Source organism: Phascolarctos cinereus, unplaced genomic scaffold, assembly GCF_003287225.1.
Source record: "Phascolarctos cinereus isolate Bilbo 61053 unplaced genomic scaffold, phaCin_HiC Scaffold_4;HRSCAF=312, whole genome shotgun sequence".
Lineage (NCBI taxonomy): Eukaryota > Metazoa > Chordata > Mammalia > Diprotodontia > Phascolarctidae > Phascolarctos > Phascolarctos cinereus.
In genome coordinates, this window is record NW_027555847.1 from 659470621 (window position 1) to 659489717 (window position 19097).

Consider the following 19097-nt stretch of genomic DNA (forward strand, 5'->3'; position numbering starts at 1 on the left):
ACTATCTCCCCTCAGGATGGAAGCTCCTTGAGGGCAGGGATTGTTGGTTTTTCTGTTTGTGTCTCCGGTATCTAGCACAGTACTCTACACATAATAAATGCTTAATAAATGTTTGTTGAATTAAATGGAACCAAACATCCCCAGTTCCTTCATCTGGTGCTAGCATGGCATGGTCTCCAGTCCTCCACCATCTTGGTTTATCCCTCTCGGAATAAAGTCCAGTTTGTCATCTTGACTCTCTAGCAGTCCTCACCCCAAGCAGCTTTTTGCACCAGTCATTTGAGCACATCTATCATGTCCCCTGTCCATATCCGTTCTGGGCTAAGTATCCTCAGTTCATTTAATTGACCCCAAATGGTTTCAAGGCACTTCACCATTTTGGTTACCCTTTTCTAGTTATTCTCTTCCTTATCATTGTCCTTCCTGATATAAGCCATGGCCCTGATCAGCCCCCTATAGTAAAATGTAACACTCAGAATGGGAAACAACACTTCAAATAGGAAGCATTATTACCTCATGATCTGTCCAGGGCAAAGTAAAGCAGGGCTGTCACCTTCCTAGCCCTGGACACTATTCCTCTGCTACTTACTTGTATGACCTTGGGGAACTCATTTGGGCCTCAGTGTCTTTATGTATAAAATGAGGAGGATGTGGCTTGATTTTCTTCCCGGTCTAAATTCATGATTCTTTTTTTTTCATTTTTGTTAAATGTTTCATTGAAAACAACATGCGTTGAATAGCAATATAATCAACTAAACTTGCATAGAAACAATTTTCATTGCATTTCGATATATGATACTTTTTCATGACAATTTTTCTATCAGTCCACGTTCCCACTGCAATTCTTTGACCATTCATTGCCATTCACTTTTCCACAAATATTAATAGTGTGCACTTGGTCCTTCTGTTTCCACTTTCTTCATTTTGCATTATTTTGTTAGGTCTTCCCAGATTTCTTTCCATTTCTTGTTCTTGTCGGTTAATTGCATTGTAACATTCCTATTGGGCCGCTAGGTGGCGCAGCGGACAGAGTGCCAGGCCTGGAGTAAGGAAGACTCATCTTTCTGAAGTCAAGTCTGGCCTCAGATACTTCCTAGCTGTATGACCCTGGGCAAATCATTTAACTCCGTTTGTCTCAGTTTCCTTATCTGTAAAATGAGCTGGAGAAGGAAATGGCAAACCACTCCAGCGTCTCTGTCACGAAGACCCCAAATGTAGTCACAAAGAGTCGGACAAGACTCAAAAACAACTGAATAGCAAAATTCCTTATTACTATTGAGGTTGGTATGGTATGACCATCCTCCCATCTTCACCCAGACCTGAAACATAGGTGTCATCCTTAACTCCTCACTCCCTCTCTCATCCCCCGTAACCAATCAGTGGTCAAGTCTTATCTTTTCTGCCTTCCCACCATCTCTCATGTTCTCCCTTCTCTCCTCTGACATGGCCACCACTTTGATGAAAGCCTTTGTCCCAAAATGCCACTGATTGGTGGTCTTGCCTTAGACTTCTCTCCACTCCAATCCATCCTCCATTCATCTGTCAAGTTCGTCTTCCTAAAATGCAAGTCTGACCACACCACCCTTCTCCCTCCTTCCCCATTCAAGAGACTCCAGTAGCTCCTGATGATGTCCAAGATCAAACAGAAAATCTTCTGTTTGGCCTTGAAGGTCTTCGTACCTGGCCCCTTCTTATCTCATCTTCTTACATTTCATTCTCTCCTGATCCAGTCACACTGGCCTCTTTAATGTTTCTCACCCAGGACGCTGCACACTCGGAATGTTTTGACCGGTTGGCCCTCACACCGGGAACTCTCTCCTTCCTCATCCTGGCTGTCCTGGCTCTCCTCAAGTTTCAACTAAAGTCTCACCTTCTCCAAGAACCTTTCCCTCTCTCCTCAACCTTAGTACCTTCACTTTCAGATTATCTCCAATTTACCCTCCATACAGCTTATTTCATAGTTGTTTGCATGTTGTCTCTCCCCCATTAGACTGTGAGCTCCTTGTGAACAGAGACTGTCTTTCACCTTCCTTTGAATCTCCAGCATTTAGCACAGTGCCTGGCTCATAGTAGACACTTAAGAAGTGTTTATGAACAGACTAGACAAATTGTTCTCTAGGTATTCCTCCTATGTCTTATACTTGCAAAACTGATTTTTTAAACTCACATGTCAAATTTTACATTTGTCTCTATAAAATTAATAATCTTATTAAATTTAAACCCATGTTATAACCTGTCAAATTTTTTCTCAATCCTTATTCTGTCCTCTTGGGTGTTAGCTATTCCACCTGCTTCATGTCATCCACCAATTTGATAAGTATGACATCTTATGTATGACTTTATCCAAATCATTGAGAGAAATCATTTAATAGCTCGAGTCCAAACATTGATCCCTGGGGCACTCCACTGGAGACCTTCCAAGGTGAAATTGAAACATGGATAAAACTACTACAGTTATCCCTTCCACATCTTGGAGATTAGGGGTGTGGCACCTCTGAGATGTGGAAAATCTGCACAAAATTTTTTGGCCCTCCTTTTGTACCAGAGAACAAGTCTGAATTCTTTCTTTTTTTAATAGGGTGTTAATGGTACTTTATTGTAAAATTTAGTTTAAGTATTTGGTCATAGGCTCTGAGTCATCTGCTGGCCTTCGAATATCATCTGAAGCTTCCACAAAACTCCCCCAAATTCCCATTTGATTTCTTACACCAACCCATGAAATATCTAAACCATGATGGGAAAAGTTGCAATGTGAAAGGAATAACTGTACTCTTTCTGTTAAGTCAACTCGGTTAGTTGTACAGGAATTGCTCAAGTTGGGGTTATACTCCATACTCTTTGAAGTCCCTTCTCATTCATAGATTTGAAGATTCTCCCTCCATATGTCCATTTCCCATGCCCCAGAGTTGGGGGAAATGTTGGGAAGCATGACGGGACTTTACAAGCATTCCAGGACCACCTTCTGTGTTGCCATGATAACGTGCAGTGACATTCTGGGGCAGAGCTGTTGTCTGAGCTGGACTGAAATGGAAGAAGTTGATGTCCAAGTATAAAAGACCTGGGAACTGGTATCTAGTACTGAAGAGTGGCCCTCTACATAGGGCTTCTCTTGTAGCAACTCCTTTCACTGTCTGGGAGGGCAAGTCTATTAGTCACCTCAGTCCCCTTCTGCCAGCTTTTTGGTTAGAGCAAATTCCCGGGAAACTGAGTGGGGGGACTTTGGGGATGTCTGCCTACAAGGAGTGTGGCATTATCTTCAGTATCCTATTACATTCAGGTCATTCTTAGAAAGATTTTATAATGAGACATATCGCTCAGTCGTCACTGGTATTCCTCCCAATCACCATTTTAAGAAAAATAATCCCATTGATGTTGCTGGGGGGTTTTTTCCTAGTCTTTAGGTATCCAGCTGAATCTGGAAGGGGCATAATGTTTTCATTTATTCCTCCTCCTCCATAATTCACTATTTTATGAGGCAGTGCTGCTTAGAATTTTCCACATCCTCCTCCATGTTTTACAAATGAATTTGTGCTCTAGACCTGGGTTGGTCTCTGGGTTTGTGAACTAGGTAGTTTCTGGGTTCTTTGGATCTCTTGTGGTAACTAAGGTGTACAGGTTAACTTCTGCAATTAATGGTGATGATCCAGTCAGTATTGATAATGAGTCGATTTCTTTCTCTATTGATTTTCAATTTTTTGGTGTCAACAGTTTCAATTCAATAAGCATTTATCAAGTGTCTACTGGGAGCCAGGCATCTTGCTTGGCGCTGGGGATACAAAGTCAAAAATGAAACAATTCTAGAGCCAAGATGGTGGAGTAAAAGCAGGGACTCACCTAAGCTCTCCCCCAAACCCCTCCAAATACCTTTAAAAATGACTCTAAACAAATTCTAGAGCAGCAGAACCCACAAAAAGACAGAGCGAAACAAATTTCCAGGCCAAGACAACCTGGACGGTCGGTAAGACAGGTCTGTTGCACCACGATGAGAAAGGAACACAGTCCATCGAAGGCTGTGCTAGCATAGCCTGGGCCCCAGCAAACCAGGGCCTTGGAAGCCATGAATCAGCAATGGCAGCTGCTTCCAGAGCTCTCAGCCCACAGAGAAGGGAGTCAAACAAGTGGTCAGAAGGAGATTCTTTTTGCTAGCACTGAGGCAGGACTCTGTTGCTTTGCCCATCCTCAGATCTGGTTGCAGTCTTAAATGGCAGTCTAGGGTAGCAGTCCCAGTTTGAGGAGGAGCACTAGCACACCCCAGCTTCTGGCCATAGTGGGGAAGGAACCCTCTTCACAATTCCAGGACAGACAAGATTGTATGTGGTCACTCACAGACCAGACCAGAGGCCAGGAGAGTAGTAAACACCTCTCCTTAAATCATACCACCTTGGAAGATCTGAAAACTGACAGGTCCCTAGAAGTTTCTCTGAAAATAGCAGCACAAAACCCATGAAGTTTGGTACAATTTGCCCTCCACCCTGGAAGCAAAGCCCTACTTTAACAAAGACTTAAAAAATCAAGTAATAGGCTAGGAAAATGAGCAAACAATGGGGAAAAAAAACCTCTGACTATAGAAAGTTACTATGGTGACAAGGAAGATCAAAACACATGCTCAGAAGAAGACAATAAAGGCAAAGCTCCTATATCCAAAGCCTCCAAGAAAAATATGAATTGATCTCAGGCCATGGAAGTGCTCAAAAAGGATTTTGAATATCAAGTAAGAGAAGTAGAGAAAAAATTGGGAAGAGAAATGAGAGTCATGCAAGAAAATCATGAAACAATTCTATTTTCTACTAGGGGGAAACAACATCTTTGGGGGGCAGGTAGGTGGTGCAGTGGATAGAGTGCCAGGCCTGGGGTCAGGAAGACTCATCTTCCTGACTTCAAATCTGGCCTCAGACACTTACTAGATATGTGACCCTGGGCAAATCAGTCTGCTCTGTTTGCCTCAGTTTCTTCATCTGTAAAATGAGCTAGAGAAGGAAATGGCAGTATCTTTGCCAGGAAAACCCCAAAAGGGATCACAGATTAGTGACTGAAGTGGCTGAAGTGACTGAACAAGAACAGATACATACATGATACATACAAAGCAATTTGGGGGAGAAGAGAAAACTAACAAAGGAGTAGGATCTAGTACAGTAGGTGGCACTGAAGCAGAGTCCTAAAGGAAGTTTGGTGGAGAAGAGGGAAGCTTTCCAAGCACAGGGCATATAGTTGGGAGATTGGGAGGGGGGATGACATGCCTCGGGGACAGCAGGAACACCAGTTTGGCTGGAACGTAGTGTGATAAAGGAGAATAACATGAAGTCACCCTAAAAAGGTCTCTTTGAGCCAGATTCTGAAGGACTTAAAATGTCAAGCAGAGACTGTTCCCATAGAGGCATTATCCAGCCACTGGAACTTCTTGAGCTAGGGAGTGACGTGATCAAGGTTAGGTCTCAGTCTCCTAACCACCATTAGTACTTTGGGTCAGGTCCCCACTTCCCCATCTTCCCTCAGGGCTCCAAGAGTAACTCAGAGGGCTTGGATGGCTTGGGTACAAAAACCACTTGAGGAAAGTAGACTCAGACTTGAGGTGATGGTTACCAATGTTCACCAGGCCAAGTTCACTTCTGGGTGTGACATAACCAATGGATAAATTGCTCCATTGCTTGCAGAAGTGATGTGACAGTCAATTCACTCATCGCCTGTTCTTTATGGTTGGCTCCTCACCAGGCTCAGCTGTGTAGCTACCAAAAGATTCTGCTATGGACTCGAGGTGCTGGACTTCTGAATGCTCTCTCAACCTTAAAAAGCTCACAGGAAGGGGAGGCTAGGTGGTGCGGTGGATAGAGCACCAGCCCTGAAGTCAGGAGGACCTGAGTTCAAATCCAGCCCCAGACACATACTTCCTAGCTGTGTGACTCTGGGCAAGTCACTTAACCCCAATTGCCTCACCAAAAAAAAACAAAACAAAAAATAAAACAAAAAAGCTCACAGAAGCCTGGTCTATTACATCTCCAATAATCATTCAGCTAGGACCAAGAAAGAATATACAAAACAGAATAGAAACAGCATCATGTGTTTGTGGTCACATGGTGGCTGGGTAGAGATAGCAAGATAGGTTGCTGAAGCCATTGCTACTACATCTGTCCCTCTCCCTCCCAAACTTGAAGGCTTAAAGTATTTTTCCTTCCTTCTCATTAGATAGAAAACTATCATGAAAATTAGTTCTTTTTTTCCTCATATTTCCATATTAGTCATGTTGTAAAAGAAGAATCAGAACAAAAGAAGAAATAATAAAACAAAACAATACTTTGATCTACATTCAGACTCCAGAGTTCCTTCTCTGGATGTGGATAGCATTTTCCATCATGAGTCTTTTGGAGTTGTCTTAGATCATTGTATTGCTGAGAAGAGCTAAGTCTATCAAAGTTGTTCATCACACAATGTTGTTATTGTGTGCAATGTCTCCCTGGTTCTGCTCACTTCACTCAGTGTCAGTTCATGTAAGTCTTTCCAAGTTTTTCTGAAATCCACCTGCTCATCATTTCTTATAGAACAATAATATTCCATTACATTCATACACTACAACTTGTTCAGCTATTCCCCAACTTTGGGGCATTCCCACAATTTCCAATTCTTCGCCACCAATTCTTTGCTATAAACATTTTTGTGCATGTGGGTCCTTTTCCCTTTTTTATGATCTCTTTGGGATACAGACCTAGTATTGCTGTTGCTGGATCAAAGGGAATGCACAGTTTTATAGTCCTTTGGCCATAGTTCCAAACTGCTCTCCAGAATGGTTGGATCAGTTCACAACTCCACCAACAATGCATTAGTGTTCCAATTTTCCCACATCTTCTCCAACATTTATCATTTTCCTGTTTTGTCATGTTGGCCAATCTGATAGGTGTGATGTGGTACCTCAGAGTAGTTTTAATTTGCATTTCTCTAATCAACAGTGATTTAGAGCAGAAAATGAGAGTTCTTTTTGGTCTTTTGAGTTTTTTACATACACATACAATTCTGGCTTCACAGCCAGTTAAAAGGTTTTCTATCACTATTCAATAAAGTCAATGAGAAATTGCCATAGGAGACCTGTGTATCCTCTGAATTAGGAAGGGAAAGGGCCCCTCCATCACACAGCTCAAGAAGTAGGATCACCAAGCCTCCATATAAGATTGCCAACTGGCACTGGATACCATGTAGGGTGTAAAGATTTTATTGGCCAGTGTCTTCCCCATCACATCCTATTGACTCATTCACAAAATATCTAAACATTTTGTTTACATGTCTCATTTTATTTTTTGTCTCAATTTATTTAAATATATCATTTTGTTCCAACCCCAAGCCTGAACCACCACCAGATTAACATGAAAATAGGTCCTTGGAAAGCAAGAGTTGTCCATCACTGGACCCCTACTCAGTAGTTCAGGAAGCATTTATTAAGCACCTATTATCTCCCAGGTACTGTGCTAAATACTGGGGATATAGGAAAAGGTAAAAAAAAAAGCCTCAAAAAAACCCAGTGCCTGCCCTCAAGAAGCTCACAGTCTAATAGGGAGATAAGCTGTTCAAACAGGCTAAGATGAGATTGATCAACAGAGGAAAGGCACTAGAATTAAGGGCGATCAGGAAAGGCTTCCTGTAGAAGGTAGAATTTTAACTGGGACTTTATAGAAGCCAGGAAAGCCAGGAGGCAGAGATGAAGAGGGAGAGAATACTGGTCTTGGGTGGTAGCCAGTGAAAACACTTGGAGTCAGGAGATGGAGGGCCTTGTTGGAGGAATGGTAAGGAGGCCAGAGTCAGTGGACATCTGCACACACAGAAGGGAGTAAGGGGTAAGGAGGCTGGAAAGGTTGGACAGGGCCAGGTTATGAAGGGCTCAGTGGAGAATTTTGTATTTGATGCTGGAGGTGATAGGGAGCTCCTGGAGTTTACTGAATGGTTTGGGGGTGGGGGAGGGAGTGTCACTCTGAGTCCTTCTAGCTCAGCACAACCCATTCAAGCTTGAGCTCATATCTTTTAAGAGTCCAGGGTCATCCCCATGTCATAAGGAGGCAACTACAATATGGTAGAAAGTGCATTATAGAGGTGAGAACAATGGTGAGATCAAAGAGGGAAGGCCTTTGTTAGTGAGGAGGAGGCAATCTAGGAAGACTTCCTAAAGGAAGCAGCTTTTGAGTTGGGTTTTGAAGAAAGGGCAGCAGGCCAGCTAGGTGGTGCAGTGGCTAGAGTACTGGCCCTGAAGTCAGAAGGACTTCAAATCCATCCTCAGACACTTACTATCTGTGTGACCTTGGGCAAGTCACTTAACCCTGATTGCCTCCAAAACAAAGGATAAGAATTCACTAAGGGAAGAGTTGGACAGGGAGGGCAATTCAGGCACAGGAAAAGTGTGGCACAAGATGAAGAGTGTGAGACATGCTCTTATGGCGCAGAGGACAGATCACACATTTCAAGGAGACTCCCAGTTACTCTAGTCTCCCCTGGGAGTATGAGTAGGTAGACTACCCTGTGAGGAGTTGGGCCAGAGTTCTCCCTGTCCTCTGCCCTCAATGACCCTTGACCTCAGACCTTAGAGATGGACAGGGCTCAAATTTTCTCACCAGTGGCTGGAAGGCTTTCCACAGGGCAGGCATTTGGGAGCAGAGAGTACCCCCGCCACGATGCTCCTCTGCATAGTTGCGGTTCAGGTCCCCTATGCAGGTCCAGGTGCTGTTGAGTGCCACACACCACTTGGCATGGTCATGGGTGGCACTGAAGGGAGGCATGGTTGAGTCAGGGAAGGCCAGCTCCAGCACATTTAACACACGGAAGGGGCCAGAACAGTTGGAGGACAGCATTTTACTTGTTCTGGGCCAGAACTGGACAAACAGGTCACTGCCCAGAGCTGCAGTCAGCCAGCCAGAATATAGGTCTGTGGGGGACAACACCTAGTCAGGTCAAGAGACTTGAGGTCCTAGTCATGGCCCCACCCCAAACTGACTCAAACACTGAAAATCTCTCTAAAATTTCCCTTTTCTGTATCCATCAAAGGTCTGAAGGACCCTTGTGGACCAGGGGGGTGAGGGTGAGGATGACTACCTTCTCTGCCCCACCTGGGCCTCACCATCTTGGAAGTCATTAAACTTGGCAAAGCTGTGGAAGACAACCCCGGCTCTTGAGGTGAGGGCGACACTTCGATTCCAGGGGCGCTGGCCCACATGGTGACCTTCAGCAGCATGTTTTAGTTCTAGCAGTTCCTGGGCAAAGGTTCCTTCTAGCCTGTAGTCATATACCTGGGGATAGGTGTAGGTCAGCTGTTTGCCTGAAGGAGGACACCCAGAGGGTAGAAAAGGGAAAAACTGTTCAACTGCCTCCACACTCCCAGAGATCAGCCTCTTTCAAATCCATAGGGATATCCTCCCCGAGGGTGTCCCCTGCAGGCTCACCAATGTCTTGGAACTGGCTATAGGTGAAAGTGACACAGAGTAGGGTCTGTCCATAGGTCTGGGCAGTTTGGGGCCAGCTATAGGATGAGTTAGCAGGTGGTGGGAAGTGAGGGACACTGTGGACCAGCCAGATGCCACTATCTCTGTTCAGAAGAAGCACACCTAAAATGGAGAGGGGAAAGCTCAGACAAAGGAGCTAGGAGACATGGAGAGGCCAGAGTTGCTGAGGTCCCAGAAGCTGATGGGAGGGATGAGGAAAACTGATTGACCGAGAGTTGTCAGCCCAGCCCAGACACTTGCAAGAAGGACAGGTGAGCCCAGCTTGGACACAGTTGGGGAGAGGTATGGGTCACCCAGGTCACAGGGAGAATGGGAAGGTCAGCTTGTGCCCAGAAGCATGGGGAGAATGGGTCATTTAAGGACTGGAAATAGAGGCACACATTAATCCCAGACTAGACACAGAAGGCTGAGTCTCACCCTTGGTGTGTCCTCGGTACCTGGTGTCAGGGCCTCCACTACCTGAGGGTGGCTGGTCATTGTACAGTAGGTAAGCCAGCTAAAGGGAAGTATACGGCAAAACATGAGCAGTGTCCTGTGCTAGTTTCCCCCACGTTCCTAGGCTCACTTCCTTCAAATGCCTGGCCCAGGCCCTCACCTCACTCAAGTTGCCTTGGTACAGCTGATTCATGGTCCGTCCCACAGCCCCCTGGGTGCTGTCAATGGAGGCGGCCCCCTCTTGCCAGCCCCCACTGTTCCCATCTAGGTACATGTAGTTGAGTCCTTTCAAGGAATCAGGCAGGACTGGTTGCTTGTAGGTCACGAACCTGGGGAGAAGAGAGGGAGGGAGGAAGGAAGGGAGCAGGGCAGCCAGGGAAGAAGTGAGAGTGCTCTGTGTTCAGGGTGGTAAAGCATTGTAGAATTTAAGTCTGAAAGGGTCTTTAGAGATCACCTTCTAGTCTAAATATCTTATTTTACATTTAGGGAAATGTGAGGGGAAGAAACTTGTTCTGGGTAATAGATACAGGATTCAAACCCAAGTTCTGACTCCAAATCCAGATCTCATTCCAGAACACAAATATGGAGCTAGGACTCCATACCCTATGAGAAAGACCCCTCAAGCACCCCACCCTAACCCTTCTATCTATGAGGGACAGGCCAGAAAGAGGGTGGGAAGGCAGGAAGACAGAAGCAGTAGAAAAGACAGAAAAATATTGACTGTGGTCAGGGCTAGATGGAGTTTGTGTGTGTTGGGGGGGTGCCACTGGAATCGTGGGGAAAGTGGAGCTACCTTGCAAGATCATAGATTTCAAGCTGAAAAGGACCTTAGTGGTCATTTATTTAATCCCCGAATTTAACATATGGGGAAACTAAGGGCCATAGCCCAGAAGGGTCTTGCCCAACGACTTCACAAAGGTAATATTCAGCTCCAGCTCTCCTGACTCCAGCTCAGGTGGCTGTTCTCTCCAGATAAAGCCTAAATTGGGGAGAGTGGAGAGTTTGGGGGAGCCTATCACTCACCAGTCCACAGGCTGTCCAGCGTCTCCGTAGCAGGAGATGGTGGCGGCGGCGGCGGCCCGCAGGAGCCCTGCCAGGAGCAGGAGGGTCGTCATGAGGTGAGGAGTTCTGAAACAAGAGAACAGGGGCCTGGGTGCTGGAGGTGGGCTCCTCACGGCGTAACAGTTCTGGCAGATCTGAGCTCCAACCCTGAGTAGACGGAAGTCTATAAGTCAGCCCTGAGAGGGGCGGGGGAGGGCCCCCAGGACCGAGAACTGGCGGCCCCCTGGCTGATCACAAGACTTGGCCCTCGGGATTTTCCCTACAGACTCTCACTTCCCAAAATCACGTCGCCCACTCCCAGTCACCGGAGTTAAAAGTTTCTGTCCCAGAGCGAGAGGAGAAAGCCCTAGTCCCACGGCAGACCCCAGTTCCCCGGGCCCAGGAGCACCTTAAACCGGTGGAGGCAGAAATTGGAGAAGTTTCATCTTTCCGGGGACAGCTCTCAACCCCCCTCTCCCTTCCCGCCCCCACTGTACTGGCCCGCCCACGACCCGCCCACTGGATTTTCCAGCCAGACTCCTCCCCCACTCGCTAGTGATAGCTCGACTATCACACTCTCTACTTGGTCTCTCTGCACTTTCTTTTTTCAGTCTGTAAAATGGAATTACCACTCCCTGCTGGCCCACCTGCAGAATCCAGCTAGAGAACGTTTCTGCGCTTCCGGGGTTGAGATTCTGGGACCAGGGAGCGCCTCCTGAAACCTCTTAGGGGCGGGGTGGAAAGTTGGTCTTTGGGCAGACCTGCTAAGGCTTGGAGGCTAGGCATTTATCACCCTTCGAGGCACTAAGATAGATAGGAAAATCTCGCGATGTATCTTCTCAGTCCGCAAGAGTAGATGGTTGGGACTTTGTGAAGGCAGGAGCGAGTTTAATTATCCCTTCCTCACCTCTCTCCTCAGGGGTCCCCTAGTTGCGATTTACACTCTGCCCGTGGTTCTCTATTGCCTACCTGCCTACCCTGTCTGAGCCTTCGTGACTCCATTTGGGGTTTTCCTGGCAAAGATATTGTAGTAGTTCGCAATTTTCTGCTCTAGCTCGTTTTACAGATGAGGAACTGCCCCAGACAGGGTTAAGTGACTTGCCCACACACAACTATTAAGTGTCTGAGGCCGGATTTGAACTCACAAAGCTGAGTCTTTCTGATTTCAAGCCCAGTGCTCACTGCACCATCTAGCTGCCTAGTATAGTTAAAACTCCATGCTTGGTATTTTAGGCCAGGCACCATCTGATTTCTATCTTTGATGCTTTATCTCAAATTATTCCCCAGTGTAAGGTAATAGGGAGATCCCTTGAATTTGGAGTCAAAGGCCTGAGACATAAGATATGTCTCTGCTACTTACTAACTACGTGATTTGTGCAAGTGACAACCTCATAGGGCCATAGATTTTTTGAGCTGAAAGGAGCCTTTAGAGGTCATTTTATCTCATTTTATAGATGAGGAAACAAGTCTAGAGAAGTAACATGACTTGCACACGGTTACACAGGTGGCTAAGTTTTAGAGCTGGTATTTGAACCCAGGTCCTTGCACTCTATCAAATACAATGCTGTCTCTCCTATATACACCACTCTTCCTCAGCTGAGGATACTTTTAAGGAAGTAATAAAACTGCTGAACACACAAAATCATCACAAAGTATGAAGTCTTGAAGTCAGCACTATAATTTATGCCAAGACAATGCCTTGGATAAAATGAAAAAGCACATAGTTCCTATCCTATTAACACTCAGCTAGGCTCTCAACTTTTCATCTGTCACTAGTGGCCTTTCCCACTAATGAACTTGAAATGAGCCCACCCATCACCCATCCCTGGAGTCTGTCCTTCATTTGCAGAATGACCCACATCAGCCTAAGTCACATGAATAAGGACATTTGGAGTGACCACCTTCCCTAATCCCCTCTGTCACTCAATAAACATTTATTAAGCACTTTTTATGTGTCAGGCGCTGTGCTAAGGGCTGGGGATACAAAAAAAAAAGGGGAAAAGATAGTTCCTGCTTTCAAGGAACTCACAGTTTAATGGGGGAGAAAACATGTGAACAGCTGTGTACAAACAAGCTACAGACAGTGGACTTCTGTTAATAATGGCCCTCTCACAGGGGCAGCTGGGTGGTGAAGCGGATAGAGCAGTGGCCCTGGATTCAGGAGGACCTGAGTTCAAATCTGGTCTCAGATACATAGCACTTACTAGCGGTGTGACCCTGGGCAAGTCACTTAACCTCATTGCCTAGCCAAAAAAAAACCAAATAAGAATAATGGCCTTTTCTTGAGCACTTTCTTTTTTTTACTATACTCTTTATTCTGTATGACTTTGGGCAAATCACTTACCTTATCTGGGCCTCCTTAGGTTGGACTAGGTGACCTTTAACATCCTTTCCAACTGACTGGACATTTGTGATGTCCCTGCCTCATCTCTCCCCCCCCCTCTCATCCATCCCCAGCTCAGCTGCCAAAGTACTCTTTCCTAAAGCCTAAAGTCTGACTGTGTCTCCCCAGCCCCCCACCCAACAATAAACTAGTGACTCCCTATTGCCTCCTAGATCAAACATAAAAACCTTCTGCTTGGTTTGTAAAGCCCTCCACAGCCTGGCCCCTTCCTTTCCTAGCTTACCAGGCTTCTTACACTTTATTCCCCTCCATGTATGCCATGAGCCAGCTATACCAGACTCCTTGCTATTCCTTTGATGAGACACTCTGCCTTCTTAGCTGTTCCGCATGCTTGGCATGTTCTCTCATCACCTCTGGGTCCTAACTTCCCTGGCTTCCTTCAAGTTGCAGATCAAATCCCACTTACTGTGAGAGATATTTCTTGGTTCCCCCCCAAGCTATTGGAGCTTTCCCACTATCACCTTCAATTTACCCAATCTATACAGATAGCTCTTTTGCATGTTGTCTCCCTCATTTGAATCTGAGCTTCTTGTTTTTTTGTTTTTTGTTTTGTTTTGCTAGGCAATAGAGTTAAGTGACTGGCCCAGGATCACACAGCTAGTAAGTGTCAAGTGTCTGAGGCCAGATTTGAACTCAGGTCCTCTTGACTCCAGGGCTGGTGCTTTATCCATTGTACCACCTAGCTGCCCCAGAATCTGAGCTTCTTAAGGGCAGAGGCCATTTTTGCCTCTCTTTGTATCCATGGTCCTCTTCAAGAATGAAGGACAGAGGGGCAGCTAGGTGGCGAAGTGAATAGAGCTCTGGCCTTGGAGTCAGGAGGACCTGAGTTCAAATTCGGCCTCAGACACATGATACTTACTAACTGTGTGACCCTGGGCAAGTCACTTAACCCCAACTGCCTCACCAAAAGGCAAAAAAAGAAAAAAAAAAGAATGAAGGACAGACAACAACAATCCTTAGCACTTAGCCTGCCACATAGTAGGCACTTAATAAATGCTTGTTGACTGACTGAGTCAGGATCCTAGGATCTACTTACCATATGATGTGTATGATCCATTATATGGCTATATGTCTTATCCCCCTACTAGCTGTGAGCTTCACCGTTGGCAGGCAGCACTGCCCCTTCCTTGGTTGGACTTTGTAACTACTACCCTAGTGTAATGCTTTCTGCAAACAGAAGGTGATTAATAACTGTTTGTCGAGTGACCAGCACTCAATAAAATAAAAATAAAAATAAATAAAAATAAATGTTTGTTGAGTCAGGCACAAATTGAGGCTGGGACATCTTGGTCTAGGGTCTGAACTGTCTTACCTGGGACAGTGAGGCAGATACTAGAGCTGGAATTTCCTGTACCTGCACTGAGTACTCTTCCTGATGGGCTGGGCATATGTTGGGGTCAGAGTCAGGACTCCCTTGTCCCCAGCTGTTTCCTCACTCTTTGGTCCCCTCTCCCCAACGAAGTCAAGCCAATCAGAATCACCAAAACTTTATACAAGAACAGCAGGGGAAACAGGCATCTTTACAAAACAGATTCTGGGGAGCCCTGCCCAGGACTGTCCATACCATGGGCCTGGGCTGGTGAGGAAAATGCACATGTCAAAGAGCAGGCTGGGGTTAGGGGTGAGGGTGGGCTGGGGAGCATTAACCATTCACAGCAACGGTCTGGTGATCACAGAAGAGGACAGCTAGAGGGTTGGTGGGAAGCCTGTGACTACAGGTGATCCCTTCTGCTAAGCCACAATGGGAATCTGGAGAAGGGAGTGAGGGCAGAAGCATGGAGGCCCCAGGGACAGACAACACTCCCCATGGGTCCAGTCCCTGGAGCTGAGGGTGGTCCTGCTCAGGCATTGGCTGGTCCACCAAAGGACACAGCAGCCCCTGCGCTGGGTTCAAGATCTCCATCTATGTACCATTTTGTGCTTCTGTTCCCAGGTGCCCTGGGCCCGAGTTCTTCCGCATGTGACTCCCTCTGTCTTTGGCTTCTTCCATGATCAGGAACGTGGCTCTGTCCAAGGCCTTTGCATTTGATCGCCTCCCTCTATGGCTCATTCCAGGCTCTGCCTGGGGCTCCATCCCATTCTTGGAGGCCAGGCTTAGCCCGTCGGGCCTCACAGGTGGCGCTTCATGTGCAAGGCGAGGTGGTCAGAACGGGAGAAGGCACGTGAACATAACTGGCACTGGAAAGGGCGCTGCCCAGTATGCTTCCGGTAGTGCCGGGTCAGCTCATCAGAGCGGGCAAACTTCCAGCCACAGTCCTCCCAGGTGCAAGCATAAGGCTTCTCCCCTGGAGCAGGAAGGAGGCAGATCTACCCTTAGTGGGCAGGGGGGGGGGAGGATGGGGGAACCCAAAAACCTCCCTTAAAACTACATCTATCTGCTACCATTGCCAAGGAGATATACCCCATCCATACCCAGAAGAAAGGTCTGGGGACCTTGATAATCTGCCTACATACCTGGTTCCTTCCACCTTCCAGTCTTAGAGTACCCATAAGCCTTCTGCTTAGGTACTCATGGAAAATGCTAATGGCCTGCTGGACATAGAGACATCACCCCCCTCCCTGCAAGTGTATCAGTGACCACCAAGGTTCATGGACCCTCAGGGAGAACCAGTGACCCCAAGGGAACAAACATTAACTCCCATTAACTTCCCAGGGATTATCTGTGACCCACCCTTGATGCAAAGCCCCTCCAATAATGCCTCAAGTAAAGGGAACTCAAGAGCATAATCATGAACCTCCACTCCCCCATCAGAGCTTCCTAAAGGATTATCAATGACTCTGGATGTAGAGGTCCTCCTCCCTCAGCTGATGGGGCTCTTACCCGTGTGGGTTCTTAGATGGGCTTTGAGGTGAGAACTCTTGGTGTAAGTCTTTCCACAGCCTGGATGTCCACAGGTGTGGGCTGCCTGGCGCTTCCGGGCCCAAGGTCGACGACTCCGCTTAGGCCTAGAGGCCTCATCCCCTGGCTCAGGGGGTGCTGGGGGACCCAGGAAAGCCAGGGGCCCTGGCCCAGGGCTGGAGCTTGGTCCAGGCTCTCTACGATACAGCTGAAACCGGGCTTGGTAGTGAGGGGCTGGGTAGAAGGCAGAGTATGTCCCCAACAACCCATAGGGGGTCATCACTGGAGCTGCGGGCCCTGTATATCCAGCCCTGGGCTGAGGGAAGCTTCCCCCTCCATCCCTGACACAGGCGGCTGAGAATTGGGGTAGCCCCGTCTGGACTTTGAAACCAGGGCTAGGGCCTGGGGGCAGAGGGTTTGTTCCAAAGGGCACTGCCTCAGTGGCCATGGGCCGAGGCGCTGAGCAGCCCCAGTTGGGTTGCTCTTTAGGATCATGGAGCTCAGCCACAAGGCCAGGGCCCTCAGGGAACAGGCCACAGGGATGAGCTAGGCAGAGCTCAGACCCTGGCCCTGACCCTGGTCCTGGCCCTGGTCCGGGACCTGGCCCAGGGAAGTTGGTGAGGAAGAAATCCAGGTCCCAGCAGGGGTCATCCCCCTCTGCCCCTCTGTCCCCTTCAACTTGCTCAGGCCAGGGTCCTGGGTCCCGATGTTCCTGTTTCACCTGGTAGGGCCAGTGACTGGCACCTTGGAGCTCCACGTCCTGAGCCTCATCTATTTGCCACCACTGCCAGGGAGAAAGAAGAGGAGGCAGTGTCAGGGTACCCCATCCCTACTCAGAAGAGAGGTCTGGGGGTCTTGTCAATCTGCCTGCTCTCCAGTCTAGAAAAGCGGGTCAGGCCTAGGGGTCCTGAGAGGTAGAATTTCATTTTGTCTCTATTGCCCATCCCCCTTTGCACCCCAACCACTGACCTGTGGAGAGCATTCCTGGGCCATGGGACTGGAGGCAGCAGATAAGACTGTTATCTAGACCCACATATTGAGATGGTAAGGGGGATGGGGAGCTGAGGACACATGGAGCTCAAGCCGGCGGGAAGTCCCAAGCTCTGTTTCCCCTTTGGGACCTTAGGGCTTTTTCCCTCCTTCCTCCTCCCTTCCCCTGCATGCAGGTGCCAGGAGAGGTAGAGCCTTGTATAAGCATATTTGCCCATTCATACTGTCCCCATTTAAGGACCCTCCCCTCCAAAAGGGGGGGTGGGCTTTTTTGGCTCCCCTCTCTCTGACTCTGTGAACCACACCCCACCTAACTCAGGGCCTCAGTTTCACCATGGTCCCATGCTTTCTTTATCAGGCCCCCTACCAGGCTCCCAGACCAGACCAAACCCAAAACAGATTCACAAGCTCCCAGAGCAGCCCTACCTAAGATCCCGCTAGCTGTCCTCCACCCTGTCCCCTTGTACTACACTCCCTTCCACCTTGTGGCTCCTGGTCTGTGTGTCCTGCAGGGGCCCCAGCCCCAGGCTGGCCAGGTTGCTGATGGACGGTAAGGAAAGCTCTGCCAGGGAGGCCATTGCAGCGGCCAAATTTCTGTCCCCCAAAGCTCAGCCTTGAGCCCTTCTCACATCTAGCTCCATCTGGATATAGGTTCTGAGGGCTTTGGGATCCCTACAGCTCAGCCCCTCAGCCTGCAGCTGATTGGCTGAGGGTAGAAACTGATAAGGGGTGGGGGGGGCAGCCCCAGGGTCACTATTTCTGGAGACAAACATATCTGTTCCTGGGGCTTATGGCTTTCACCCACCCTCTTGAACTCCTCCCCTGCCACTCTCTGCTCTGTCCACTGCCCAGAGACCAAACCTAGACCCAGACCAAGGACCCCCACCTACCTACCCACCCACACAAACACACAACTGTAAGATCTAAACCCATATCAAGACTTGCTCCGCTCCAGGTTTCTGCCTTGTCCGGGGATGGCCCCACACTCATCTAGAACCCAAGACCCTCAACCCCCAGGTCAAGTTCTAGATCAAGAATCTAGACCCAGAACCATACCTGATGCCATAGATTCCCCCAGATCTCCAGATCCAGGGTCCTTAAGGCCCAGGCTCCAAAAGCCCAGCCGTCCCACATACACACTTCAGAACAAGACAGAGGACTCCCACAGATGCAGAATCCAGCGTCCTTCATCTCTTGCGCCCAAGATTTCTTAGATCGAGGATTTCCTGTGATGGACCCTTCCAGGGCCAGAGATTAGAACCATGCTGGGACAAGAAGGAGGCTTGGGTAGGGAGCTTGGGGGAAGGCCCAAAGGAATATAACAAAAGTCTTGTCCCATTCTGCTGCCACAAAGGCTTGACCTATTAGCTTCCATGTGCCCCCCAGGAGTGAATGGCTTAGAAGAAGGCAGTGGAAGTTAGGAGAGATCAGAGTTAGGCCTTTCCTTCCAAGTCCTGGACCTTATCAGAGCTGGGGGAGGGGTGGGGTACAGGGCTCCTGGACCCTAGGATGATTGTGTTATAGGTCTGGGGGCCTTAGCCTTAGCCCTCTTGGGCTGTGGGCTTCCAGAGGACAGGACTGGGCCTTTTCTCTGTGTCCCTATTTCTATATGGCCCACACTTTCACAAAAGTTGCCAATGAAAGCCCACCTCCTTCAGGGAGCCTTCCTAGATCATTTTGCCCCAGTGGGTGATTCAGGGCTCCTACTCCACCTGGCCCATGTCTGTGACTGTGTGTTCATGCATATTGTGGGGAAGGGGGGACCCCTCAAGGACGGAAGCTCAAAGCAGGTACAGTCTCTTTGTTGCCCTAGGGAGAGAGGGGGTGGGGCAACACCTACCCACTCCTAACCCTTGCTTCTTTATCTGGTCTCTCAGCTGGGCCTGAGGAGCTGGACGGTTAAGTCTGGATGCCCTGC

The 19097-nt window shown here is 48.0% G+C and overlaps 2 protein-coding genes across 3 annotated transcripts; both read right to left on the reverse strand.

The window, feature by feature from the left end:
* Nucleotides 1-7256: 7256 nt before the first annotated feature.
* Nucleotides 7257-11428, reverse strand: DNASE2 (deoxyribonuclease 2, lysosomal). Its single transcript, XM_020994958.2, has 7 exons — nucleotides 11356-11428; nucleotides 10929-11114; nucleotides 10066-10234; nucleotides 9888-9966; nucleotides 9411-9572; nucleotides 9089-9286; nucleotides 7257-8896 (listed from the first exon to the last, which is right to left on the reverse strand). Exons 2-7 carry the CDS (start codon nucleotides 11018-11020, stop codon nucleotides 8532-8534), a joined length of 1065 nt encoding a protein of 354 aa, XP_020850617.1. The 5' UTR covers nucleotides 11021-11114; nucleotides 11356-11428; the 3' UTR covers nucleotides 7257-8531.
* Nucleotides 11429-14828: 3400 nt separating this feature from the next.
* KLF1 (KLF transcription factor 1) lies at nucleotides 14829-17852 on the reverse strand. 2 transcript variants are annotated; one of them, XM_020995417.2, is made up of 4 exons: nucleotides 17662-17852; nucleotides 17159-17212; nucleotides 16172-16973; nucleotides 14829-15635 (listed from the first exon to the last, which is right to left on the reverse strand). In XM_020995417.2, exons 1-4 carry the CDS (start codon nucleotides 17755-17757, stop codon nucleotides 15460-15462), a joined length of 1128 nt encoding a protein of 375 aa, XP_020851076.1. In that variant the 5' UTR covers nucleotides 17758-17852; the 3' UTR covers nucleotides 14829-15459. The 2 variants fall into 2 exon arrangements, with proteins under 2 accessions (XP_020851076.1, XP_020851077.1); XM_020995418.2 differs by lacking the exon at nucleotides 17159-17212 and having other exon boundaries at nucleotides 17662-17851.
* Nucleotides 17853-19097: the final 1245 nt, after the last annotated feature.